This window comes from Carcharhinus amblyrhynchos, chromosome 5 (assembly GCF_965287045.1).
Source record: "Carcharhinus amblyrhynchos chromosome 5, sCarAmb.v2.hapA, whole genome shotgun sequence".
Classification (NCBI taxonomy): domain Eukaryota; kingdom Metazoa; phylum Chordata; class Chondrichthyes; order Carcharhiniformes; family Carcharhinidae; genus Carcharhinus; species Carcharhinus amblyrhynchos.
In genome coordinates this window covers 120,027,007-120,054,424 of record NC_137328.1, presented here as the reverse complement: position 1 = coordinate 120,054,424, position 27,418 = coordinate 120,027,007, and the positions used below count along the sequence as shown (strand labels likewise).

At 44.5% G+C, this 27,418-nt stretch overlaps 1 protein-coding gene across 7 annotated transcripts in view; it reads left to right on the top strand.

The window, feature by feature from the left end:
- clcn3 (chloride channel 3) overlaps positions 1 to 27,418 on the top strand; it is a 156,133-nt gene that overhangs the window by 75,930 nt on the left and 52,785 nt on the right. For all 7 annotated transcript variants that reach the window (XM_080189478.1, XM_080189475.1, XM_080189476.1 and 4 more), the window contains 3 exons: positions 18,051 to 18,208; positions 23,160 to 23,259; positions 26,066 to 26,253. In XM_080189478.1, the coding sequence (XP_080045604.1) occupies positions 18,051 to 18,208; positions 23,160 to 23,259; positions 26,066 to 26,253 (446 nt within the window). The remainder of the gene's footprint in view (positions 1 to 18,050; positions 18,209 to 23,159; positions 23,260 to 26,065; positions 26,254 to 27,418) is intronic.

Genomic DNA, 27,418 nt, shown 5'->3' with positions numbered 1-27,418 from the left:
CAAAGAGGTTGCAAAGAAATGGTGAGGTTAAGGGCTATCCAACAAAGTAGGAGATGGAGTGAAATGTGAAGTTGTAAGAATAGAAAAGCAGGCAGTCCCACTTTCCTGCTTGGTCCCTGTAGCCCTGCAAATTTATTTCCTCAAAATGTCCATCCAATTCCCCTTTTAAATCACTGATTGTTTTCACTTTCACCATTCCTATGAGCAATGGGTTCCAGATCATTACTAATCACTGTGTTTGGGGGGGTGGGGAGGAGGAGGAGGAAGAGTAGTTACCTCTTGCAATTCTTCTACACCTCTTGCTCAAAATTTTAAATCTCTGTCCCAGTGCGAATCTCTGTTGACCTCAAGTGGGAATTTTCGGTCTCACCCAAGCAAGGCCATGAAATTCTGCCCACTGACTCTCGCATCTTTTGTGAAGTGCAGTGAGCAGAACTGGACACAGTACTCCAATTGGAGTCTAACCAGAGTTTTATATAGCTTCAGCATAACTTCCATACTTTTGTACTCAATGCCTCCCAAATATCTTGCAAACTACACTCTCCGTATGTGCTGCCCACCTTCATAGCTCGATACACGTGTATCCCCAAGTGCCTTTGTTCCTGCACGCACTTTAGAATTGTGCCATTCAGTCTGTATTGCCCTTCTCTCCCCTCTCTGCCAAATTGCATCGGCTTTATGAAATTCCAACTTGGTGTGGTAGTATTTTGTATGTGTTGATTGGGAGAAGAATGTGGGACATAAATAAGAAGATTATTGTAATTTAAGTGGGTCAGAGTGACAATTAACTTGGCCAGGTTTGTTTTATAGGAGGATAAAGGAATGTGCTTTACTGATTTTGAATTCGTAATCTATTCTTTCACAGAATGTGGGTGTTGCATGCCAGGCCCTTTGAGTGCTTGCTAGGCCACTTCAGAGGGCAATTAAATAGTTAACATTGCTGTAGGTTTAGAGTTATGTGTAGGCCATTCTGGGTAAGGATGGCAGATTTCCTGAATGACATTGATAAGTTTTTAATCACAATCTGGGAGTTTTGCAGTCACATGGCTGATTTTTAATTGCAGACTTACTTAATTAACTGAATTTAGTTTCTCCAGCAACACCCATGGGGAGTCTACATTTCGAGCCTGCATGACTCTTCTTCATAGCTTCATAGCTACCAGACCATGGTAGCATGAGCTTTTGGAGCGTTGCACCTTCATCGGGTGAGTGATGAAGGGGCAACACTCAGAAAGCTCGTACCAAATAAACCTGTTGGACTTTAACCTGGTGTTGTGAGACTGCTTTTTGTTAAGATATTCTTTGCTGCAGCTGAATGTGATTATTCAGAGGGTTAATCTTGTAGGTCATCACGGTGTTTCAATTGAAGCAAATGTGGAGAAGGAAGGCAATTCCTTAAGACTGCACGATCGATTTTGTTCCTCACAGCAAACCTTTTCTTGACATACATTCTAATTAATAATTAGAAGCCCGGCATTGCTCCCTGTTAATCTGGCACCAAGTATAATCTCATCGAGCTTAATCCAAGCTTCTGAATGCTAAACTTGAAGACATAGTTTCCAGTTCTAACAATGTTGGGTTTCTCTGAACACGCACAGCAGAGAATCCAGTTGGCCCTTAACCAACGAACAATTGCGTGGATGTTTCATGTTGCCTCCTTTCTACCTTGATTGCAGCCTTAAAATTTCCGTGCTGGTACAGAGATATTGCTGTGGACAAAGTTACATTCTGTTATGATGATTTCAGAATGAGTGCTTCTTCAACAGAAAAAGATTCCTGTCAGCAACCACACACCTAATCTAGAATGCTTAGTCAGAATTTGGTTTCCATGGTAAAAAGATGGACCAGTTCCAGCAAAACAAGAATCAAATAATTTTTTTCACATTTATTTAGTTTGCTGTAAATTCGAGCATTAAATCCACTTTTGACAATCAGCTGAACCACGTTAAATGTGTCAAGTTTCTAACGAAATGTAAACCTGGCTTTGAAAAAAAATGCCTTTAACTACCAAGTATGTTTAAATTGCTGCCAAAGTAGAAAACTTGGTAAACTTGTCAACCTTGTTTTTGACTGAAGTAGTCATATTAATAGATTATATTTTGAAAACAGTCAAAATTCACATTTTACACAAAATGGTTCTTAAAGTCTTGGTTTTGGTTGAATTTGTTCTTTGTTTTCCTTTGGAAAATTCCAGGCTTATTCATGCTCATGATGCGCTTCTCCATGTATTCGAACAGCTTCAGGCTTCCTTGCTTGGATGCTTCTCAATGCTCTTGCAGATCACATTATAATATTTACAAACCAATAAACAAGGTATTGCAGCAGCACCAAGAATGATTTACCTTTATATAGCCTCTCCAGTGTATAAAAATACCCTAAGTACTTTACAAAGGCATGATTGGACAAAAAAGGATACTGAATAAAAGGATAAGACATTAAAACAGCTGAGTTCTACACTGTGCCGAAGAGGAATAGTGTGATGATACTGTGTCTTTAAGAAATGTGTTTATATCATGTTTCTTGTACTGGGTATGTTTAAAAGTCAGCTCTGTTTCACCAGGTGCTGATTTGTCTTGGCAATAGGCAGTTCAGATGTTGAGAATGCAGGATTATGACAGATTTTAGTTTGGTATATTTTGTTTAAACAAAGTTAATGTATTTTTTGTTTACTTTGGTTTCCCTTGGGTTTCAGTGTAGGATTTGGTTAATTGACAGAGCCATATGATTAATGGGAAGAACTAAGCTTGCAGGAAAGATGGTGTTTTGGTTTCATTTTTAAAGATCAAGAGCTGTTGTTAACCTGAGCTGTTTAAAAGAGATAGCTGTCTCTGAAAAGAACGATCTTCGTCTCGCTGTCTCTCTCAGCTCCGCTGTCTCTCTCCGCCTCGCTTGCTCGCTCTCCGCCTCGCTCGCTCGCTGTCCGCCTCGCTCGCTCGCTGTCCGCCTCGCTCGCTCGCTGTCCGCCTCGCTCGCTCGCTGTCCGCCTCGCTCGCTCGCTGTCCGCCTCGCTCGCTCGCTGTCCGCCTCGCTCGCTCGCTCGCTCTCGCTGTCTGGCTCTCTTGTTTTCTCTCTCTCGCTCTCGTTTTCTCTCTCTCGCTCTCGTTTTCTCTCTCTCTCGCTCTCGCTCGCTCTCTCGCTCTCGCGCTGTCTCTCTCACACTGTCTCTCTCATTGCGCTGTCTTGTGCTCTCGCTCTCTCTCGCGTGCTCTCTCTCGCTCTCGTGCGCGCTCTCCCTCTCGCTCTCGCGCGCGCTCTCCCTCTCGCTCTCGCGCGCGCTCTCCCTCTCGCTCTCGCGCGCGCTCTCCCTCTCGCTCTCGCGCGCGCTCTCCCTCTCGCTCTCGCGCGCGCTCTCCCTCTCGCTCTCGCGCGCGCTCTCCCTCTCGCTCTCGCGCGCGCTCTCCCTCTCGCTCTCGCGCGCGCTCTCCCTCTCGCTCTCGCGCGCGCTCTCCCTCTCGCTCTCGCGCGCGCTCTCCCTCTCGCTCTCGCGCGCGCTCTCCCTCTCGCTCTCGCGCGCGCTCTCCCTCTCGCTCTCGCGCGCGCTCTCCCTCTCCCTCTCGCGCGCGCTCTCCCTCTCCCTCTCGCGCGCGCTCTCCCTCTCGCTCTCGCGCGCGCTCTCCCTCTCCCTCTCGCGCGCGCTCTCCCTCTCGCTCTCGCGCGCGCTCTCCCTCTCCCTCTCGCGCGCGCTCTCCCTCTCGCTCTCGCGCGCGCTCTCCCTCTCCCTCTCGCGCGCGCTCTCCCTCTCGCTCTCGCGCGCGCTCTCCCTCTCCCTCTCGCGCGCGCTCTCCCTCTCCCTCTCGCGCGCGCTCTCCCTCTCGCGCGCGCTCTCCCTCTCGCGCGCGCTCTCCCTCTCGCGCGCGCTCTCCCTCTCGCGCGCGCTCTCCCTCTCGCGCGCGCTCTCCCTCTCGCGCGCGCGCGCTCTCCCTCTCGCGCGCGCGCGCTCTCCCTCTCGCGCGCGCGCGCTCTCCCTCTCGCGCGCGCGCGCTCTCCCTCTCGCGCGCGCGCGCTCTCCCTCTCGCGCGCGCGCGCTCTCCCTCTCGCGCGCGCGCGCTCTCCCTCTCGCGCGCGCGCGCTCTCCCTCTCGCGCGCGCGCGCTCTCCCTCTCGCGCGCGCGCGCTCTCCCTCTCGCGCGCGCGCGCTCTCCCTCTCGCGCGCGCGCGCTCTCCCTCTCGCGCGCGCGCGCTCTCCCTCTCGCGCGCGCGCGCTCTCCCTCTCGCGCGCGCGCGCACTCCCTCTCGCGCGCGCGCGCTCTCCCTCTCGCGCGCGCGCGCACTCCCTCTCGCGCGCGCACTCCCTCTCGCGCGCGCACTCCCTCGCGCGCGCGCGCACTCCCTCTCGCGCGCGCGCGCACTCCCTCTCGCGCGCGCGCGCGCACTCCCTCTCGCGCGCGCGCGCGCACTCCCTCTCGCGCGCGCGCGCGCACTCCCTCTCGCGCGCGCGCGCACTCCCTCTCGCGCGCGCGCGCACTCCCTCTCGCGCGCGCGCGCTCTCCCTCTCGCGCGCGCGCGCACTCCCTCTCGCGCGCGCACTCCCTCGCGCGCGCGCACTCCCTCTCGCGCGCGCACTCCCTCGCGCGCGCGCGCGCACTCCCTCTCGCGCGCGCGCGCGCACTCCCTCTCGCGCGCGCGCGCACTCCCTCTCGCGCGCGCGCGCACTCCCTCTCGCGCGCGCGCGCACTCCCTCTCGCGCGCGCGCGCACTCCCTCTCGCGCGCGCGCGCACTCCCTCTCGCGCGCGCGCGCACTCCCTCTCGCGCGCGCGCGCACTCCCTCTCGCGCGCGCGCGCACTCCCTCTCGCGCGCGCGCGCACTCCCTCTCGCGCGCGCGCGCACTCCCTCTCGCGCGCGCGCGCACTCCCTCTCGCGCGCGCGCGCACTCCCTCTCGCGCGCGCGCGCACTCCCTCTCGCGTGCTCTCCCTCTTTCGCGCGCGCGCGCGCACTCCCTCTCGCGCGCGCACTCCCTCTCGCGCGCGCACTCCCTCTCGCGCGCGCACTCCCTCTCGCGCGCGCACTCCCTCTCGCGCGCGCACTCCCTCTCGCGCGCGCACTCCCTCTCGCGCGCGCACTCCCTCTCGCGCGCGCACTCCCTCTCGCGCGCGCACTCCCTCTCGCGCGCGCACTCCCTCTCGCGCGCGCACTCCCTCTCGCGCGCGCACTCCCTCTCGCGCGCGCACTCCCTCTCGCGCGCGCACTCCCTCTCGCGCGCGCACTCCCTCTCGCGCGCGCACTCCCTCTCGCGCGCGCACTCCCTCTCGCGCGCGCACTCCCTCTCGCGCGCGCACTCCCTCTCGCGCGCGCACTCCCTCTCGCGCGCGCACTCCCTCTCGCGCGCGCACTCCCTCTCGCGCGCGCACTCCCTCTCGCGCGCGCTCTCCCTCTCCCTCTCGCGCGCGCTCTCCCTCTCCCTCTCGCGCGCGCTCTCCCTCTCCCTCTCGCGCGCGCTCTCCCTCTCCCTCTCGCGCGCGCTCTCCCTCTCCCTCTCGCGCGCGCTCTCTGTCTGTCTCTGTCTCTCTATCTCCTCTACAAAGGGGTAACGTTCCTTCCTATCTGTCCTATATATGTCCTTCATAATTGTGTACATCTCGATATGGTTCCCCCTCAGCCTCCTATGCTCCAAGGAGGACGCCAGCCTAACCAACCTTCCTTCATAGCTGAAACGCTCCAGCCGAGGCATCCTGATGGATGCACCCTTTTGTATTGGAGTTTTGTGTAGATTGAATAAGATAATAGAACAGCGCCAAAGAATTCAGTCTCTCAAATCTGTACTAGCTTTCAAAAAGCAGTTCCATAATTTGTGTTCCCCATGTACCTGCAATTCTTTTCTCTTCAAATATTTATCAAGTTTGCTTTTGAGGGCTGCCGTTGAATCAGTTTCTTTCAGGCAGTGCATTTCAGATCACAGTAACTTGGGTATAATACTTCTTCCTCATCAACTCTTTGGATCCTGAAATCCTTGGCTATCAACTCTTTAGCCATTGGAAATGGTTTCTCTTTAGTTGATCTGTCAAAATCCTTCATGAATTTAAACATTTGCTTTCACTGCTCTAAGGAGAGCAACCTCAGCTTCTACAGTCTCTCTGTGCAACTGTTATTCTCCATTCCTGGAGCCATTCTAGTTAAATATTTCTTTCTATCCTCTCCAAAGCCTTCATGTCCTTCCCAAAGTGTCGTGCCCAGAATTGAACGCAGTACTCCAGTTTGGGTTGAATTTGGATCGAGTCCCATTCATTTTAAGCCAGTGTGCTTCGTATGCATGTGTACAGGTTCTGTGTGCATGAACAATTCTTCCATGAAACTAACAAAATGGTCAGCACTTCAGGTCAAAATTTTCAATTTCCTGTGGTTATTGTACTTAAATCCTCATGTAATCATGTCATGGAAATTGTAAGTCCAGGATTACAGTGCTATTACTTGCAGATATATTTTCCTATCTGTGGTTTTTGAACATTTTGTGTGGGTGGCTAATATGTAGGAGATATGTATGCCAGCATTTAAACAAATGTGAAAAAAAGGTACCATGATCAGGCAGGTGATGAGGCCAGCCCATTGCACTTCGGGTGTGCTGACACCTGTGATAGTAGTTTGTCCAGAGTATGGTGGAGTATAGCATCAGGGCAGCCAATGAGGTTAAACTGCAGCTTTACCTGATGCAATTTTTCCAAGCCTGCTCGGCCTTTTGGCCAAAATGAAGTGTCAGAGCAAGCCCAAGGTAGGCTGCAATGCTTCATTCTGTCAGCTTGCATCTTGTTCCATCAAGCCCAAGCTGAAGTGCAATGCCTCATCTTGTCAGCTTGGACCTTGTTTGTCTCTCTCCTGAGGACTGTGAATTGGATTCAATTTAAATTTGGATGCAATAAAAATTTTAAAAATGGTAACCACTGAACTAAAATTGGGTTATTTCAGGACATCCTGTTATCCCACTACAGAGTAAGAAGTCTCACAACACCAGGTTAAAGTCCAACCAGTTTATTTGATAGTAATTCCACAAGCTTTCAGAAACGGTGTTCCTTCGTCAGGTGTGTGGAAGGAGAAGGGCATATAAAGTCACACGCAGTTTACAGAATACTGATTAGAATGCAAGTCTTTACAGCTAACCTGCTATTCAAGTCTTAAAGATGCAGACATTGTGAGTGGAGATAGCCACTACAGAGCACAGTTTGAAACTGGAGGTTCCCAATTAGAGTGTTTTTTTAAGAAAAAAATATTTTAAAAAAATACTTTGTTCCTCCCCCCAACTCAACCTACAGAAGAGCAAAACTGTCCTCATTACCCCAACCATTGCTAGCCATTCAGTAACATCATTTACAGCTGTAACTGAGTTAAACGTTGGACAAATGCTCAATCTTGAGGTGATTGGAAGACTCTGTTCTTGACTTACTACTGCTGGTATTCAAACCTATCTCTTTATAAATGTTGTCTACAACAACTTTATATACCCTTGACAATTTTCTTGAGGTACCAAAAGACTAATGTACGGAAAAAGAGACGTGGTTGATGTTTTCTGCCTTGCACTCGTCAGGACAGATGCAAAAATGCCAAATTTCAAAGGCAGCAACAATTTATGCTGAACGAGAAAAGGGTGCTGATTGGTTGGCAGGTCTGCTCAGGTTGGGATGTCACTGTAGCAAATGCTACTGTCTCCCAAAGCATTTGTTTTATTCAAAGAAGTTGCAATGCAAGGCCATGTATTTTTATCGGGGAGGCAATGGCCTGGCGGTATTATCGCTAGGCTATTAATCCAGAAACGCAGTTAATGCTCTGGGGATCCGGGTTTAAATCCCGTCATGGCAGATTTATATCTGAAATTAAAACTGTGCTGATGATCATGAAACCATTGTCGATTGTCAGAAAAATCCATCTGGTTCACTGATGTCCCTTTAGGGAAAGAAATCTGCCGTCCTTACCTGTTCTGGCCTACAAGTGACTCGAGAGCCGCAGCAATGTTGTTGACTATCAAATGCGCTCCGAAATGGCCTAGCAAGCCATGCAGTCCAAGGACAACTAGGGATGGGCAATAATTGCTGGTCCAGCCAGTGACACCCATGTTCCATGAACAAATTAAAGATAAATGTTACTTTCCCCTTGCAGAGAGCAGGACGCTATGTATAGATATACGGAACTTCTTGCAAGCGCAAATGAGCTGCATTCTATCTGATAATCTGAAAATTGATTTTTACTAAACTTTTAGCACACTCAGGATTGTTCAGCAAGTCCTGACCAACCACTTAATCACATCTAATGTTAAAAATTATGTTCTGAGTTTTGCAAGCAAAGGCTGGTTGAGTATGGTCAGAGTACAGTGAATATTCTGCCGATTGCAAACAATCCAAGGGAAGTTATTTTTGACATGCACTTGCTGAACAACCCTGAGCATGATAATTGTTAGGAGTTTAGTCTGATGGGGAGTAGTTGCATTGGGTCAGGAGGGTAGTGATTTCAGGAGGATATTAGTTGGGGTTGTAGATATGTTGAATTGGTGGGGGAATAAGAACATAAGAAATAGGAGCAGGAGTAGGCCATCGAGCCCTTCGAGCCTGCCCCGCCATTCAATAAGATCATGGCTGATCTGTCGTGGCTCAATTCCACATTCCCGCCCTCTCCCCATAACCCTTAATCCCCTCGCTTATCAAAAACCCATCAACCCGCGTCTTAAAAATATTTAGCGAGGCAGCCTCCACCACTTCAACGGGCAGAGAATTCCAGAGATTCACCACCCTTTGAGTGAAGAAGTTCCTCCTCAACTCCGTTCTAAACCGCCCCCCCTTTATCTTGAGGCTGTGCCCCCTAGTCCTACTGTCCTTTCTGAGCGGGAAGAGTCTCTCCACCTCTATCCTATCCATCCCATTCATCATCTTATATGTCTCAATGAGATCTCCCCTCATCCTTCTAAACTCTAACGCGTACAAGCCTAGTTTATTCAGCCTCTCCTCATAGCTCAACTCCGGCATCAGCCTAGTAAACCTCCTCTGCACTCCCTCCAAGGCCAAAATATCCTTGCGTAAGTGTGGCGACCAAAACTGCACACAGTACTCCAGCTGCGGCCTCACCAATGCCCTACACAGCTGCAGCAAGACCTCCCTACTTTTATATTCAATCCCCCTCGCTATGAAGGCCAGCATCCCATTCGCCTTCCTGACCACCTGCTGCACCTGCAGGCTGGGTTTTTGCGACTCATGCACAAGGACCCCGAGGTCCCTCTGCACCGTCGCCTGCTGCGGTTTTTCGCCACGTAACTAATAGTCCTTCCTACCGTTACTCCTACCAAATGATGATTAGGTTAGGGGTTATAGTGCTCAGTTGTGATATACTGGTTAATCACTGAGTTAGACCAGATATTAACCAGCATGTGTTCTCAGGATCTGTAGGCAAGTCCCGCTAATCTGACACAAAAATTATGTCGGAGGCATTTGTGGAGTTTCCCAGGCAGTGGAAGTCAACCCTTCTGACATTTTAAATTTCTTGGGAAATTTCAAAATGTGTACTGTCCTGATGCACATCTGCCAAATTAGGTCCAAAATTTGTGATCTGGATGCAGAAAAATTTGGACCGGGGTTTTCCAGGACGTGAGAATTATCCTCGCGTTCCCATGTGAAGCAGGATGTGCTCTCCAGAAGGTTGATGCATCGTGCCATTAGACTAACTAAACTCAAATCTTTAGTTTTTTTAAAAACAGAAATAAACTAATCAGCTGTTTGCCAATCAGTGTCTTCCCTTGTGCAGAGGCCACATTTCGTTTTTTTCTTTTCCTACCCCCACTGTCACCATCCTCCTCCAACTCTTCTGTCCCATGCTCTTTACCTCTGGGATCTCTGAATTTGATAAAAAAATACAATGTCTTGCTGTTTACTCACCCTGCAGACTCCAGTTGGGTACTTGCTATGACATCAATGTTAAAGTTAATCCCTCAGAATTCCAAGAATCCTTTGGTTTTTCTGCTGGACAGCTCCGTCCTTGGAGATCTGCCCTGATTAGGAGTTCTTAAACTGACTGGACTCCTTCCCAGATGCTCAGTACTGACTGAAACCATTGAAGTATATCTGAGCTTCAGCATCACTTACCAATTTCAGAAAAAGGATGCGGCAGGAGAAATACTAACTTAACAGCCATGAAAATCTGCTATTTGAATAGATTGACAAGTAATATATTGTATAACAGTGTTTTGATGCTTTCTAATTTGCATTTATATTAATCTGATGACACAGTCAAGTGTCGCTTTTTTTGGTCTGAATAGGTAGTCCGGAAGTAAGGAGAACTAGTGTTGAGGATATTATTTATTGATCTTTACATTGTTGTCCATCTTATTGAAGACCAGCATTATTGTGAGTTAATGCATCACTACCTAGGCTTTTTTTCCTACATAATGTTTTTTGAATAATGAGATTGACTATTAAATTACACAGTTCGTGCTTCCTGTCCACCTAATTGCCGGAAACATTTTTGTTTATTCGTTCAAATAATTCAAGGACATGGCAAGGCCAGCATTTATTGTCCATCCCTGATTGCCCTTGAGATGTACTGATGAGCTACTTTCTTGAACTTCTACAGTCAGTGTGGTATTGGTATACCCAAAGCGCTTTTGAGGAGCGAGTTCCAGAATTTTGTATCCAGTGATGGTGAAGGAACTGCTTTTATAATGCCAAGTTGGGATGGCGTGTGACTTGGAAGGGTACTTGCAGGTGATGGTGTGCCCTTCTGCCAGCTGCCCTTGCCTTTCCAAGTGCAGAAGTTGTATTTCCAAGTAGGATGGTGTGTAGCTTGGAGCAGAAATTCCAGATAGTGGTTTTCCCATGTGTCCGCCACCCTTGTCCATCTAGATGGTAGTGGTCATGAGTTTGGGAGGTGCTGTCTAAGTAACTGTTAAAAATTCAGCCCTTTTAAGCCTAAACAATTTGAGTCTTCTATTTTTTAAAAATTCATTTTGTGCTTCATTTGCAATGCTGACACCCTGCACATATCTCAAGGAATTAATCCACTATCTGTAGAAGAATGCTTCCAAAGAAAGGAGGCTTGCAAAGTCATATTTCTGAGTGTTATTGCCAATTTATTTTCCCACATCAGTTTCAAGAACCAGTTTTGCAATCTTGAGTCTGAGGACCTTGGAACTGTTTAAACATCCTATTTGTATTGAACAGCAGATTTCACAGCACAAGTTTTTATTTGTTGTAGCCACACCTTGGCTTGGCCATGGTACAGTAACAAGAAAGTTACCGTGCTGTGCTTTAAGGACATTTTTTTTTAAAGTTTGTTTATTTGTGTCACCAAGATAGTCTTACATTAACACTGCAATGAAGTTACAGTGAAAATCCCCTAATTGCCACATTCTGGTGCCTGTTTGGGAACACTGAGGGAGAATTTAGCATGGCCAATGCATCTAATCAGCATATCTTTCAGAATGGGAGGAAATCAGAGCACTTGGAGGAAACCCATGTAGCCAAGGGGAGAACTTGCAGACTCTGCACAGCGACCCAAGGCGAGAATCAAACCCAAGTCCGTGGTATTGCGAGGCAGTAGTGTCACTCCCATGTCAGACCCTTGTTTCCTCGAGATGGTAGTGGTCATGGGTTTGGGAGGTGTTGTTTAAGGAACTGTCAAAAGGACAGTCCTTTTAGCAACTGGTAGCTTCTAAGGCCAGACAATGCAAATTGTCTGTGTTTTGCATTCTGTTTTGCCTTAATTCCGCAGTACCCAGTTGTTGAAGAGAAAGCAGCAATTGCACTTATCCAAAACCCAACAACAACACTGAGCAACTCAGACAGTGTCACGTCTGACTACACTGCTTTATTGGTGGCAAATCTATGTAGTTTTTGTCAAACCTTGGTTATCTTTTCATAATCTGCTTCAAAAATGAGGTCCAGCACCTCTTCGACAGTAGTTAGGTATGGACAATGAATGCTGGCATTTTTATTACATTCTTTTCCTTTTTAAAAGCATATTGTTTTTAATGCTTTTTTAATCTTGGGACATAATGTGCAAAGGCGATATCAATTCCATCTCCAGTTTCTTGAAAAGGTGGTGTAAGTTGTCCTTGTGAATGGTTATGAAGTCCTTGTGATGATCCTCTCATGAATATGTGAGGGTGACCTATAGTTTGTATTCAGCCAGAGCCATCTGACTAATATAGCACAAACAAAAGGACTTTTATTGTCTTGATTAAATAATACATTTATTTAAGGATGTTGCTGTTGAGTAATCTTTGCTCAAGGTCATTGCAAAATCATTTTTTTCGCAATATGCACTGGCCCAGCTCAGGGAGGTGACTCAACCCCAGCACTTTGTTAACAGTAAGAAATGCCAGTTTCGCCAACAACACCCATATCAAGTGAATGAATAATTAAAAATGCAGTGCATCATCTGTGCCCTCTAACCAGAATTGAACCTGAAAATTCTGAATGCTGCAAATAGATTATAGACGGATCAAGTGAGTGGATGACAAGGTAGTAGATGGAGTATAATATGGGCAATTGTGAGATTATGCATTTTAGTAATAAGGATAGAATGTAATTTTTTTAAAAGGCGTGAAATTATTAAATGCTGATGTTCAGAAGGACTTGAGTATCCTTGTATCAGGAACACAAAGTTAGTGGCACAACAAGCAGTTAGGAAAGCAAATGGCATGTTGGCCTTTGTTGCAAGGGAATTGGAGTACAAGAATAAAGAAATCTTATGACAATTGTATAGAGCTTTGTTGGAATCACACCTGGAATACTGTGTAGTTCTGGCTTCCATAACTAAGGTCTTAAGGGTGGTACAGTAAAGGGCCACTAGACAGGCACCTGGGATAAATCAGTTGTCCTATGATGAGAGGCTGAGTAAATTGGGCTTATATGCTCTCGAGTTTAAATCCAAAATCTATTTGTTGACTCACTTTTCATACGAAATATTGCCCCCTTCTTGTTCTGCCCAAGCCAGTCATGATTTAGAATATTTCGTTTATGTCTTCCTTTAAACTTCTCTGCTATTGTCTCCATCCTTTCTCTCCAATATGCCCTTCCTGGGCTTATTTTGGCCATGAGACTGAACCTATTTCCATAAATTGCTAATCATTCAACTTCTCGTTCAGAACCCCACATTAGCTGTTAGTGTTAAAGATAACACATTGCCTCTCTTTCAAATCTGCCATCTCCCTTTTTGTTAAAAAAGTGAACACTTGAACCCTCTGTCTTTGTAAACTATGATGCTTTTTTCAATCTTCCTTTCATCTCCAAAATGATGAACATCTTGTCTCCCAAATCAGTCCCCATCTTTCCTGGAGCTCAATTTTTGAATCACTCCAATTTGGTTTCCACTCTTGGCACAGCTCGAATAAGAAACTCAAATTTTTGACTCTTGCAGTTAACTATTGCTCTTTGACCTGTCTGCAGCTTTTGAAATGCTTGACCACACACCCTGTTTCGACACTTTTCCACCCTGCTCAAGCTGCACTTGACTTAATTTGCCTTGTACCCTTTTTATCTCACAGAATTGTTACATTGCAGAAGAAGGCCATTCAGTCCATTGTCTCTAAATGAGCAGTTCACCAATGCCATTCTCTTTCCTTCTCCTCAACCCTGCATGTACTTCCTTTTCAGGTAACACTCTGATCCCCTTTTGAAAGCTTTAAGTGAACCGGTCTCCACCACATACACAAGCAGTGCATTCCAGGCTTTAATGACTTGCTGCATGAAAATCATTTTTTCTCACATCACTTGTTTCTTTGTCCACTTCGTTTAAATCTGTGCATTTTAATTCTTCGTATTTCACAAGTGGGAACAGTTTACTCTCTATCTACCCTGTCCAGACCCCTCATGATTTTGAATTCCTCTATCTTTTTCCTATTTAAGTATCTGTCACAACTCTTATCATGTGCTTTCATCTTTCTAGCGTTCTTTCCGTCATATTCTAATCTCTATCTCCTTTTTTATCTTTTAGTCATCCTTTGCTGTTCTTTATATTTTGCCCAATCCTCTGGTCAACCACGTATCTTTGTAGAATTGTACGTTATTTCTTCTAATTTTATGCTATCTTTAACTTTGTTAATTAGTCACGGATGTCATGTTCTTTCTTTAGTTGTCTTTCTTTTTCATGCTAATGTATCTTTTCTGAGTATTTTAAATATTCCCTTAATTGCCCACCACTGCGTCTCTACTGATCTAATCCTGAACTGAATCCCCATAATCTGTACATCTTTGGACACTACAAGGCAATTTAGCATGGCCAATCAACCAAACCTTTGGACTGTGGGAGGAAACCGGAGTGCACAGAGGAGACTCATGCAGACACAGAGAGAACATGCAAACTGCACACAAATAGTCACCCAAGGCTGGAATTGAACCAGGGTCCCTTGTACTGTGGGCAACATTTAAGAGGCATCTGGATGGGTACATGGACAGGAAGGGAGTAGAGCGATATGGACCAGTAAGGGCAGAAGTTTTTTTTTAGTTTAGTTATTGCATCATGATTGGTGCAGGTTTGGAGGGCCGTAGGGCCTGTTCCTGTGCTGTACTGTTATCTGTTATTCTTTGCTAACCAGTGCCACCCCATAAAGGCAGTAAATATAGTAACCCAGTGATTACGATACTCAACTGGAGTTGGGGAGTTCAAACCCAACCGTGGAACATTGCAGAACTGAATTCAGTAACTCTTTTTTTAATATGTTAGCTTCCAGACTGTTATTACGATCCCAATTGGAAACCAGCTATTATTCCCTCCAGCATAATTAATGGGCCCCTCCTCTGTCTCCAATCTATTTCGTGCACTTTTGCTCTCACCCCTTCCCTTCCCTCCCTGAATCAAGATATGGGTATCCCTGTCATCACTTTCCATCCCACTAATAATGAGTTGATACCCGGGGATATGGGCTCGATGGCTGGAGTGGTGCACAAATGGGCTTCTTGCAGGGTGACTATGTCCACATTCAAAAGTTATTTTATGACTTACCATAGAACCCTACAGTGCAGGAAGAGGCCGTTTGGCCCATCAAGGCTGCACCAAACACAATCCCACCCAGGCCCTACCCCCATATCCCCACATATTATACCCACTAATCCCTCTAACCTACGCATCCCTGGACACTAAGGGGCAATGTCTTAGCACGGCCAATCAACCTAACCTATGGCTTTAAATTAAGGGGGGGTAGTTATAGGACTGATGTCAGGGGTAGGTTCTTTACCCAGAGGGTGGTGAGGGATTGGAATGCCCTGCCTGCTGCAGTTGTAAATGCGCCTAGTTTGGGGGCGTTTAAGAGATCCGTGAATAGGTTTATGGACGAAAAGGGATTGGTTTAGGTTAGTGGGTCATTGTTTTGTAACTGGTCGGCGCAACATCGTGGGCCGAAGGGCCTGTTCTGCGCTGTAATGTTCTATGTTAACCCGCACATCTTTGGCCTTGTTCATGTTTTGCCCAGGGTAGGCTTTCATTGTTGGGCTGGTATATTTTTGTTCCTTATCCTGTTCTCAGCATTGTTGTCCCCCAGAGAATACATTTTCCAGTGGGTTTTTACAGCTTGCACCAGGAGCCTGGTGGTCTTGGTTTTGTTGTCTTGGAAGCTTGGAAATAGTGACAGGTTTTAAACTGAGAAAACTTGCTTTCACAGGAGGATCGGATAAAGATTGCTGCCTCCCTCCCAGCCAATGACATTGGGTGGCATGCAGGCCTGCTGCTGAAGCTCTGCAAAATTATCTGGTGTATGAATGTAGATCATCAGCAGTTGAATTTTCATATGCACTCTGGAGAGCAAATCAGCCACCACGCTTAACCAACAGGCAACTCCCACACTGATCCCAGAGATCAGTTCTCGCACTGGCCCTCTTCAACAGTGACCTCCATCCCACAAAATCATGGTTGTTCACGTATGCTGATGACTTGGCTGTGGCTTTCCAGGCTAAAGAACTTGAGAACATTGGAAAGCACTTACTGAAGATCTATGTTCCTTGGAAGCCAATTTCCAAGGTGGTGAGGAGGATTTGAGACCAAGGAGAGATCAGCCATGAGCTGATTGAATGGCTGAATTTGCTCCTAATTCCTGTGTTGCTATCTGTTTCAAAAAATGGAGACAAAAGCAAAATTCCCAGATGTTAAAAATCTGAAATAAAAACAATGTTCTGGGGAAAAAAATCCTTAGCTCTCGCTGTGGAGGCAGAAAGAGTGTTAAAGTTTCGAGTACATTATGACACTGATGAAGAAGACTCAGAAAATGAAGACTTTGACCAAATTCTGACAAGACCATAGTTACATCTGAACAGTTTGAAGACTAGGAAAGAGCTTCATGTCCTGTCTGTGACTATGCCTTAGCATCACACGTACCGGCAACATCTCCAGAGCACAGAAGCCAAGATCAAATGAGAGTGAATCCCATATGGAAACTGCTGCTATCATGTGGGGCAGCAGAACAACACACTGTACCTTGCTTCATTCATCCCTGGCTTACCCAACAGCAGAGGATCAGATGAAGGTTGCTGATGACTTTGGTTGCGGGGGAGACTTGGCTCAGGAGCCATCTCACAAATGTGACAGATACCCACCTCTGAGAAATCATGAGGATTATTTCCAGAATGTTGAGACCAACAGAGCTCGAGTGAGAGGGAGAAAGTTTAAGGGATATGTGCGGGGAAGGTTTTTCATCTGGAACACACTGCCAGAGGATATGGTGGAAATAGGCACATTAGCAATATTTAAGAGGCATCTGAATGGGTACATGAATATGGAGGGAATAAATGGAATGGACCATGTAAGAGTAGAAAGTTTTTTTTTAGTTTAGTTAGAGCATCATGATGAGCACAGGCTTGGAGGGCCAAAGGGTCCATTCCTGTGCTGTGTTTTTCTTTGTTCTTTTCTTTTACCTCCGCACCATTGAAAGCCTCAAACACTTCTTCCAAGTGAAACAGCAATTTACATGTATTCGCCCCCTTCTCCCTTTCACCGGTTGAAAAACTACATTTTTCATTCTGGTAAAAGATCATCAACCTAAAACATTTGTTGTCTTTCTGCTTCCACGGATGCTACCTGACCTGCTGAGTATAACCAACATTTCTGTTTTTTTATTTCAGACTTCCAGCATTCATAGTATTTTGCTTCGGTACTATCCAGTTTGGCTCTCTATTAATTATAATTCACACTATGTGGTCGACTCTTAATTTCCCACAAAGTAGCCTGACAAGCCATTCAGTTGTATAAGCAGGAGACCCATTAATGCAACCTTGTCAGCGTCACCCATATCCGAGAACAAGTTTAAAAAATGAAGCAAGAAGTACTGGAGATTCTACTTCAGAGGAACCTTCACTCCAAGTCTAGCCTTCCAAATTCACTGCAAAAATCCTACAGTTAGACTGATTGAAAGAAAATTTATTTCCTAACTTCTGGCTCCCAACGTAACCAGTTATATGCCGTATGACATTGTTAATATGTTGCTGATGCCCAAGATCAAATGAAAATCACAGACTATCTGTCACATCCAAGTGAGGATTGACACATATTTTTCTGTATTTCTTCAGTTATTTATGGTTCAACAGGATAGCTGCAGAAAGGTTAAAGACAAATTACTGCAGATGCTTGAATCTGAATCAAAGACAAAATGTGCTGGGAAATCTCAGCAGATATGAGAGCCTCTGTGGAGAGAGAACAGAGCTAATGTTTCGAGTGTGGATGGCTCTGACGAAGGGCCAGAAGGGACTTTAGAACCAAGGGACACAGTGTTGTTGCAGATACGTTGTAATCTCATTCCCCCCCGTAGATGCTGTGAAATTTGTGCTGTTGCTTTTACCTGTGTCTGGTGCAGTTCATCCTGCCTCCTATTTAATAAACTTAACCCCTGTGATCCACTACCTGTAAAATGGGAACATGTTGGGAAGGATGGGCTGGCATGTTATGGTTGTTGCACCGAATATAAAAATATGTCGCTGTCAGGGGAAAAGGGTGGCTTTATATGAAATATTAAAAAAGAGAAGAAATGTAATAATCAGTGTTCCTGAAATAATTAGACAGACTTGTCAATGTCAGTTTTAAAAAAAAATCCACTTTGAAATGATTCAACATTTCAAGTAAGTTTAATATAGCCTTCCCTTTGTTTTAATCTTAAAGGAGCCAATTATACGATGACTAATGGAGGTGGAATAAACAGCACAACCCATTTATTGGACCTTTTAGATGAGCCTATACCAGGTGTTGGGACGTATGACGATTTCCACACCATCGATTGGGTGCGGGAGAAGTGCAAAGACCGAGAAAGGCACAGAAAGGTGGGTACAACTCGTAAACCCATAATTGGAAAGCTGATCTGCAAATAACACTTCATTTCACTAGATTCTGATACATCTTCATTTTAATACTTCTTGACATATCAGTGGCAATGCCAGTCTATTTTACAGTAGCTATTTTAAGAGAGTTTGTGAATGACCAGTTTTCACTCTGCCACATGACCAAATAAAGTAAAATCTGTCTCCAATCAGGAATTCCACTGTTGGTTCCATAGATGGTTATCTAAACCAACTATTTATTGGGGTGGTTGAATAAGGTTGTGGTGTTTGATTCCTTGTATGTATGTGCTTGGGTCTCTTTGCTTCTGCACTCTCTTTAATGTTATAACATTTAACACAACAGCTTCTCGTTCTTCCTACAAAAATGCATCACTTCACACTTCTCCCCATGAGTGAATAATATGAAACATTATTCATCCTCTTTGTCCAACTTGTTGTGCGCTTGTTGCGTACAGTTCTATGGGAACTCTCACTCTCAGATGTTTTGTCCAAGTTGCATTATTCATGTATGAGCCTTGATGTCAGCAAGCTGCCTTAGCACGTTAGCATCCCTACTCCCATCCTTTAGACCTGTGCTGTACCAGAAATAACCGCTGACCGGATAGAAACTAAGAGCAGGACTTTTGTTTAATGAACAGACAAAAAACAGGAACAGTCGTAGGCCATTCAGCCTCTTGAGCCTGCTCTGCTGTTCAATAGGCAGCCCGATCTGTTTGTGTTTCGAGCTCCACGTTCCCATTTACCTCCCTCCCCCACTACCCGCTTAACCTTTGATTTCCTTGCCTAAAAGTATCTGTCTACCTCTGCCTTAAAAATATTTAACGATCCCACCTCCACAACATTCTGAAGCAGAGATTTCCAAAATCGCACAACCTTCTGAGAGAGAAAAAAGATCTCCCTCCTCTCTGTCCTCTAACGATGACCCCCTAACTTTAAAATAGTGTCTGCTTGCTCTGGACTCAGCCACAAGAGAAATCGACCTTTCCATGTCCACCTTTTCAGGACCATTCAGGATCTTATATACTTCAATCAAGTCACCCCTCACTCTTCTAAACTCCAGTGGAAACAAGCCTAGCCTGTCCAACCTTTCCTCATAGGACCACCCACTCATCCCAGGTATCAATCTAGTAAACCTCCTCTGAACTGGCTTCAACACGTTGACATCTGTCCTCAAATAGGGAGACCAGAACTGCACACAGTATTTGAGATGTGGTCTCACCCTATATAACTGAAGTATAACATCCTTAATTTTATGTTCAATTCCTATTTTAATGAAGAATAGCATTCTATTAGCTTTCTTGATTACTTGCATATTACCTTTCTGTGACACGTAGTAGAACATCTACATCCATCTGTACCTCAGAGTTCTGCAGTCATTCTCAGTTTAAGTGATACTCAGTTTTTTTTAAATTCTTCCTGCCAGAGTGCACAACTTCACATTTTCTCACACGATACTCCACCTACCAGATTTTTGCTCACCCTCTCAACCTATCTCTATCAACTGGTGAACTCCTTATGTCTTCTTCACAACATACTTTCCTATCTATTTTTGTGTCATCTGCAAATTTATGCGTGTGCTCACCTCATCTCAGCCATCGATGTAAATTGTAAAAATTTAAGCACAGTGGCTAGCACTGCTGCCTCACAGCCTCAGGGACCTGGGTTCGATTTCCGGCTTGGGTCACTGCCTGTGAGGAGTCTGCACGTTCTCCCCACGTCTGCATGGGTTTCCTCCACGTGCTCCGGTTTTCTCCCACAGTCAAAAAGATGTGCTGGTTAGGTGCATTGGCCATGCTAAATTCTCCCTCAGTGTACCTGAACAGTCGCCAGAGTGGTGACTGGGGGATTTTCACAGTAACTTCATTGCAGTGCTAATGCAATCCTACTTGTGACACTGGTAAGTAAACTAAAAAGACCCCTCCAGGACCATGCTCATTACATTTACTTTGAGTTCTTCCACAAATGCGCTAAGGTTATTAATGCACCCAGTTCAGCTGAAATCGGTCAACTCAGCAGGAAACAGAAGCCGAACTTGGGACCTTCATTGCTGTGTGTGCCTCAGCAGTGCACTGGATAAACTTGCAAACCGAGGCAGAGAATCATGAAGTCTAATCTAAATCTCAGAAAGTGAATGCAAGGCACTGGCGTGCTATCAAGCAGCCTGAGCACGAAGCACGCTTTGTTTTTGGCAAAGCTGACTGAATTTAATTAATAGTTTTACAAAAAAAAGCAGACATCTTAAGTCGCTCTTTTAAGTGATAAGTATAAAATGACGAACTGGTGTCTGGAATGCAGAGCATGTTAATACATTAGCGATGCCTCAGTGAAATGGAAATTGATTAACTTACTGGCACGTAGTTAGTTGAAATCTTTACTTAATTTCTCCATAGTATCAACTGAAACAGTCTGCATTTCACTAAGTGCAACAAGCAATTAGCCTATGATCTTCCCGAAAGTATCACATACCTAAACAACTCTAGGAGTAAAGTACAGTGTGCTAACACACTGTACAATGTGCTAACATACTACCACCATATCTCCATTTTTAAAAGCAAATCCACTGTACCACTAAATTTTAGAGCTGAACAAAAGCAGGGAGTTAATCCACCCTGCCACTCAGTTTCAGTGAAATAAGTGCCATTTTATAAAACCAGTGAAATAGAAATTAATCTTGGGCTCTGGCGCAAAAAGTAGGGAGGTCTTGCTGCAGCTGTATAGGGCATTGGTGAGGCCGCAGCTGGAGTACTGTGTGCAGTTTTGGGCGCCGCACCTGCGCAAGGATATTTTGGCCCTGGAGGGAGTGCAGAGGAGGTTTACTAGGCTGATACCGGAGTTGAGGGGATTGAGCTATGAGGAGAGGCTGAATAAACTAGGCTTGTACTCGTTAGAGTTTAGAAGAATGAGGGGAGATCTCATTGAGACGTATAAGATGATGAATGGGATGGATAGGATAGAGGTGGAGAGACTCTTCCCGCTCAAAAAAGACAGTAGGACTAGGGGGCACAGCCTCAAGATAAAGGGGAGGCGGTTTAGAACGGAGTTGAGGAGGAACTTCTTCACTCAAAGGGTGGTGAATCTCTGGAATTCTCTGCCCGTTGAAGTGGTGGAGGCTGCCTCGCTAAATATTTTTAAGAAGCGGGTTGATGGGTTCTTGATAAGAGAGGGGATTAAGGGTTATGGGGAGAGGGCGGGAAAGTGGAACTGAGCCACAGCGGATCGGCCATGATCTTGTTGAATGGCGGGGCGGGCTCGAGGGGCTGGATGGCCTACTCCTGCTCCTATTTATTTCTTAAAACATGATTTATCGTATTAACTGCTGTGGAATTGAATGTCAGGCTGATACAACTAGTTTTGCACAACAGCCTGAAACAAATGGTTTATCCCATCATGCCTGACATACATAGAGTCACAGAGGTCTATAGAAACATAGAAGATAGGAGCAGGAGGAGGCCATTTGGCCCTTCAAGCCTGCTCCGCCATTCATTACGATTATGGCTGATCGTCCAACTCAATAGCCTAATCCTGTTTTTTCCCCATAACCTTGATCCCATTTGCCCCAAGTGATATATCCAGCTGCCTCTTGAATACAGAAGTTTACAGCATGGAAACAGGCCTTTCGGCCCAACTTGTCCATGCCACCTTTTTTTAACCACCAAGCTAGTCCCAATTGCCCGTGTTTGGCCCATATCCCTCTAAATCTATCTTAACCGTGTAACTGTCTAAATGCGTTTTAAAAGAAAAAATTGTACCTGCCTCGACCAATACCTGTGTGAAAAAATTGCCCCTCCAGACCTTTTTATATCTCATACAGTTTGAGTTCGGTGATTGGATTTTTTATTTAAAACTTATTTACTAGTCACAAGTAAAGCTTACATTAACACTGCAGTGAAGTTATATTTGGAACTAATAGCAGCAAAACTAAATTCATTTTAGACCAAAAAAAAGCAGAAGCAATTTGTCAAGTGTTTCCTCTTTGATAGCATTCTCTCACTGTGGACAATCCCAGCCAGAGGTATCAGATAACATGCTCTGAATCTAATGTGTATTGCTAGCTGAGTGCCTGTAAGGAGGCATGTCAGAATGATTTGAATTATACATTTTCTTTTACTTTCCTTGCTTATTGTTTCTCATTGTTTATTCCGATTATTAGATTTATTTATTTTTAACTTGAAGCAGAGTAAAAGACCTATTTATAATTTGCATGAGCTCTTGGTGGGTTTGGTTCCTGGTCCATCTAAACATACCTGGGTAAGATGCTCTTTTGGAGAATTGGTGCAGACTCAGTGGGCTGAATGGTCTTCTGCGATGTAGGGATTTTATGGAATCTAAGCCTTTCTTCATATATTTGCACACACCCACCCATCCATCCATTCACCTCATTACAGCTCCTGTACTCTTATCTAGCAACTCCATCATTCTTCCTCATAATTGTACAAACCTGAACCAGACTTTTGCTCTATCTCTTTTTCCTCTTGCAAGACGCTCTTGAAAACCTACGTCTTTCACCCTTTTCCCTCACATATTCTTATGTGGCTTGATGTGAATGTTGTTTGACAATGTTATTATTGCACACTTTGGGATATTTCACTGCAGTAAAGATGTTACAGTGTGTCATACATGTGTGTAATTCCAACAGGTGAATGATCACAATTTGTAGCAAGATGAGTAACATTAATGTTCATGAATCAGCAAGGGATTAAGAGCAATGTTGTCTAAGTTTGTCAGTGCAACTTGAATTCCCTTAAAATGTTATTTGATTATAACTTTAAATTGATGCATGTGTGAAAGTATGTTCAAAGTTATCGAACTGCAGTAAAATATATGTGAAACTATGTATGTCATTTGTGACCTCCATGCTGTGTAGGAGGGTTGAATACTGTGTGGCAAACAAACCCTAATATATAAGATATAAGTCAATATTTATTCATTCCAGATTACCAGCAAGAAGAAAGATTCTGTGTGGGAGTTTATAAAAAGTCTGTACGATGCTTGGTCGGGATGGCTGGTTGTCACGCTGACTGGTCTGGCATCAGGTAAGAAAACAACAGGTCACAGATATCATTTTAATTCAGAGTGCTGTTAAGTTGAAATTTGGCAAACTAAGTATAAATGAAGCATTTTCTTTTATGATTTTGTTTTAAAATGGAAGTATAGAGCTAATTAGTAAAAGTACGTTGATGGTTATATTCAAGTGCTGAAGCCTAGAAATATCTGAGCAATGGACTATCTTTTACTGAATCTTCAGGAGCCACAAAAACCATATATGTTGCTGACTTCATATAATTTAAATAACTTGCACAAAGAGCACAAAACATGTTATGATATAACTTTAGTAACTAATAGTATAGACAATTCTGCCAACAGGTTTTGTGCCTCCAGCTGTAGGTTAATTGTGCTTTTATGCATTTTGAAAGTTGATCATGTAAACTACATGAAGGAGGATTGAATATTGCTGCAAAGAGAGATGTTGCCAAAGCTCTTCATCTTGCACTCATCAGGTCAAATGCAAGAATGCCAAATTTTAAACATTCACCTCAATTTATGGTACAAGAGTAAAAGGTGCTATTTGACAAGTCTTGACCCTGATCGACTGAGGTGTTGCAATGGAGAAAGTGTCAGGGACCTATAAGTTCCTCAAACTCGAGGTTAATTCAAAAAAGATGCAAGGCTTGAACATATTCCTTCTGCTTCTTTCCTGCATGTCTCTTTTTCTCCCACTTCTCTTCAAGTGGTGTCATAAAATATTTTAAATTCACCTGAACAGGTAGATGTGGCACTGATCCAACAACTTATCTGAAAGGCAGCAGCCTTGGCAATGTAGCATTTAAACAGTATTGTACTGCACTACGATAAAGGCAAAATACTGCGGATGCTGGAATCTGAAACAAAAACAGAAAATGCTGAAAAATCTCAGCAGGTCTGACAGCATTCGTGTAGAAGTCTGTTGAAGGGTCATCCAGACTCAAAATGTTGACTCTATTCTCTCTTCACAGGTGCTGTCAGACCTGTTGAAATTTTCCAGCATTTTCTGTTTTTTTTATACTGTATGCTTACGTTTTAGAGAGGAACTTGAGGCCATAGCCCTGCTGGCTCATATGATGGATTTCACTGAGTGAAGCTGACACGTCAAATGCCTATCAAATAGGTTTGGAAGAGGTGCATGAAGGAGACAGAAGAGTTGTAGGTTGAGCTGGCTAAAGATGGAGTAGAGGGATGGGGCTGCAAATGAGGCCAGTAGCAGAAGAATGGAGAACGCATGTTGGAATTTAAGGTTGAAAGTGGTTGTGGAAGTTGAAGAGTGTATGATGATGGGGATGGGATTGTAGATGAGAACAAGAATGTTGAAACCCTTATGTTTTAAGCTGGAAGATTTGCAAAGATGTGGAGATGTCAGCGTTGGACTGGGGTGGGCACAGTAAGAAGTCTCACAACATCAGATTAAAGTCCAACAGGTTTATTTAGAATCACGAGCTTTCGGAATCACATATTACTCACCTTATGAAGGAGCAACTCCAAAAACTTGTGATTCCAAATAAACCCACTGGACTTTAATCTGGTGCTGTGAGACTTCTTATTGTGAGAACCCCAGTCCAGTGCCGGCATCTCCACATCTTTGTAAATCTTCATTATCTTCCAGCTTAAAACGTAAGGGTTTCAACATTCTTGTTCTCATCTGAAATGGGATACAGCCTGGTGTTGTGAGACTTCTTACTGTGTCAAGATTTGCAAAGCCAGGGTGAAAGCCAGGAATAGACTTGGCACAGAATAAGAAGAAGAAGCAGAGTTTTGGATTAGTTGTAGTTTGTGAATGATGAAACTCAAGAAGCCACTGAGGATATCATGGGAGACAAGTCTAGAGCTGATACGTGTAGGTAGGGTTTCAGTAGCCGATTTAGAAATAGATAGTGATGGATAGCATGGAGTTGGAAGCTTGGCTGAGAACACTGAACCCACACATTGCGCTTCTCCTGAAAACACCCCTGGGGGGATGAATGGAGTCAAAAGCTGAGGTGTGGGTTTTGGGTGGGTATGAAACAAGATAACTCTGTCTTTGCTATTGAGTTGAGCTGATACATGTACGTGTGGGTCACGTTTAACCGAGCAATGTAATGATTTATTTGATTGAATTACATTTATGGCATGTGTTTTGTTATTTTTGGGTGGATGCAAATTAAGTAGTAGTATCAGTGTCCTGATGTGAAAACACTAGACATGGCTCAAAATAGTTATGCTGTATTAATATTTCCAATACTCATTAAAACTTCTAAAAGAACTTTTCTTAAATTTCAAATCCTTGTTCATAGTTCACAGCTTTTATGAATAGCCGGAGTCTTTTAGCACTGATTTTTTTTTAATATATATAAATGGTTGTTGTTCCACTCTGTACTTGTGAATACTTTACTCTGTGTGATGTGTGTCATGACCATGATGTGTCACATCCATCAAAATAGAAAGTTAACCAATAGTTGATCTGTTGTACCACATGCCTACCTTAAGATGGAAAACTTCAAAGATTAGCCCATCACCTATCGAGTTGGATGATCAGCCATAATCGTAATGAGTGGTGGAACAGGCTTGAAGGGTCAAATGGCATCCTCCTGCTCCTATCCTCTATGTTTCTATGTAATCAGCCAAATATTCAAATTAGTTACCAAAACTAGTTTAAGGGGCTAAATGACCCATTCCTGTTCCCTTGTACCAAGAAAAAGCTGAGTTTTGACAAAAATGAGAGTATTCCTTGAGTTGTGATAATTATTAAAGGGTGGAGCATTAAATTGCACATTTTTAAATTGGAGAGAGCTAATGTCTAAAAATGTGACACCATCTCATGATTTTCAGGTGCCTTGGCTGGTTTAATAGATATTGCTGCAGACTGGATGACTGACTTAAAGGAAGGCATATGTCTGAGCGCAATGTGGTTTAATCATGAACAGTGCTGCTGGGGATCCAATGAGCCAACGTTTGAAGCAAGAAATGAATGTCCTCAGTGGAAAACATGGGCTGAATTAATAATTGGACAAGCGGATGTAAGTAGGTTCCCAATGGCTTGTTGCAAGTATTAAACAATTAGTTGATTTTCTGACTCATAGAGGGTTTTGGTTGATTTCTGTGGGGTGTGGGAGAGAGAAGGTGATGGGGTTTAATTTGTAAGTCATTATTTTCTTTACAGAAAGGATTTGTGCTGATGTATCTTTCTGGATGAATATTGCCATCAGCCATGTCATCCATTTGAGCAGTCCCATTGCACCCAAACTTATTCTTCCCTCACTGATACCAGCAGATAGATTAAAGTTTTAGTTTATTTGTTAGCTACAGGTAGGCTTACATTCACACTGCACTGCTGTTATTGTGAAAATCCCCTGTTCACCACACTTTGGCGCCTGTTCAAGTACATTGAGAGAGAATTAGCATGGCCAACGCACCTAACCAGCAGGTCATTCGGACTGTGCAAGGAAACTGGAGTACCCGGAGGAAATCCATGCAGACACGGGGAGAATGTGCAGATTCTGTACAGACAGTGACCAAATTTGGGAATCGATCCTGGATCCCTGGCGCCATGGAGCAGCAGTGCTAATCACTGGAGCCCCTAATCGCTTGATAGCACGTGCAAGTACCAACTGTATTGTTTTCTTATACTCCTTAGTCTAAGAGTGTTGGGGCCAAATGTAGTTCTCTCATTGCCCTAGGTTGAGACCTTTTCATTCATTGGATCTGCACCCCTCCCAAATTGTACAGCTTAATCATAGATTTGCTAAATGGTTTACCAACTCCCTGTTGGGTACAATCCCACTGAGCAAAGCTACCCCAACTTGGCAGTTTTGCCTGAGTCTTAAGGTTGGTTGGAGTTGCAAGTAAAATGGTGATCTTTGCAGTTGGGCAAAGGAGTATTGGAATAGTCAAGGGAATGTTACTCTGTGCAATGCAACACCTGGGCGCTTGATGCTGATTATCTTTCTGAAATAAAACTGTTCAATCTCCAGTCAGGATACTTAAAAAAAAAACACAAAAAATAAATTAAGCTCTACAGGAGTAGAATGGATTTTTAGTTTAACCATATAATTATCTCAAAAACGCAATAGTGACAGTTGTTGGAGAAGAAAACAAGGAAAAAAATAAGCTGTTTAGTTTTGTCCTCTGTTGAGATTTGATAAATGATGAACAAAGTCCTCAGATTTTACAGTGGAGTTATTT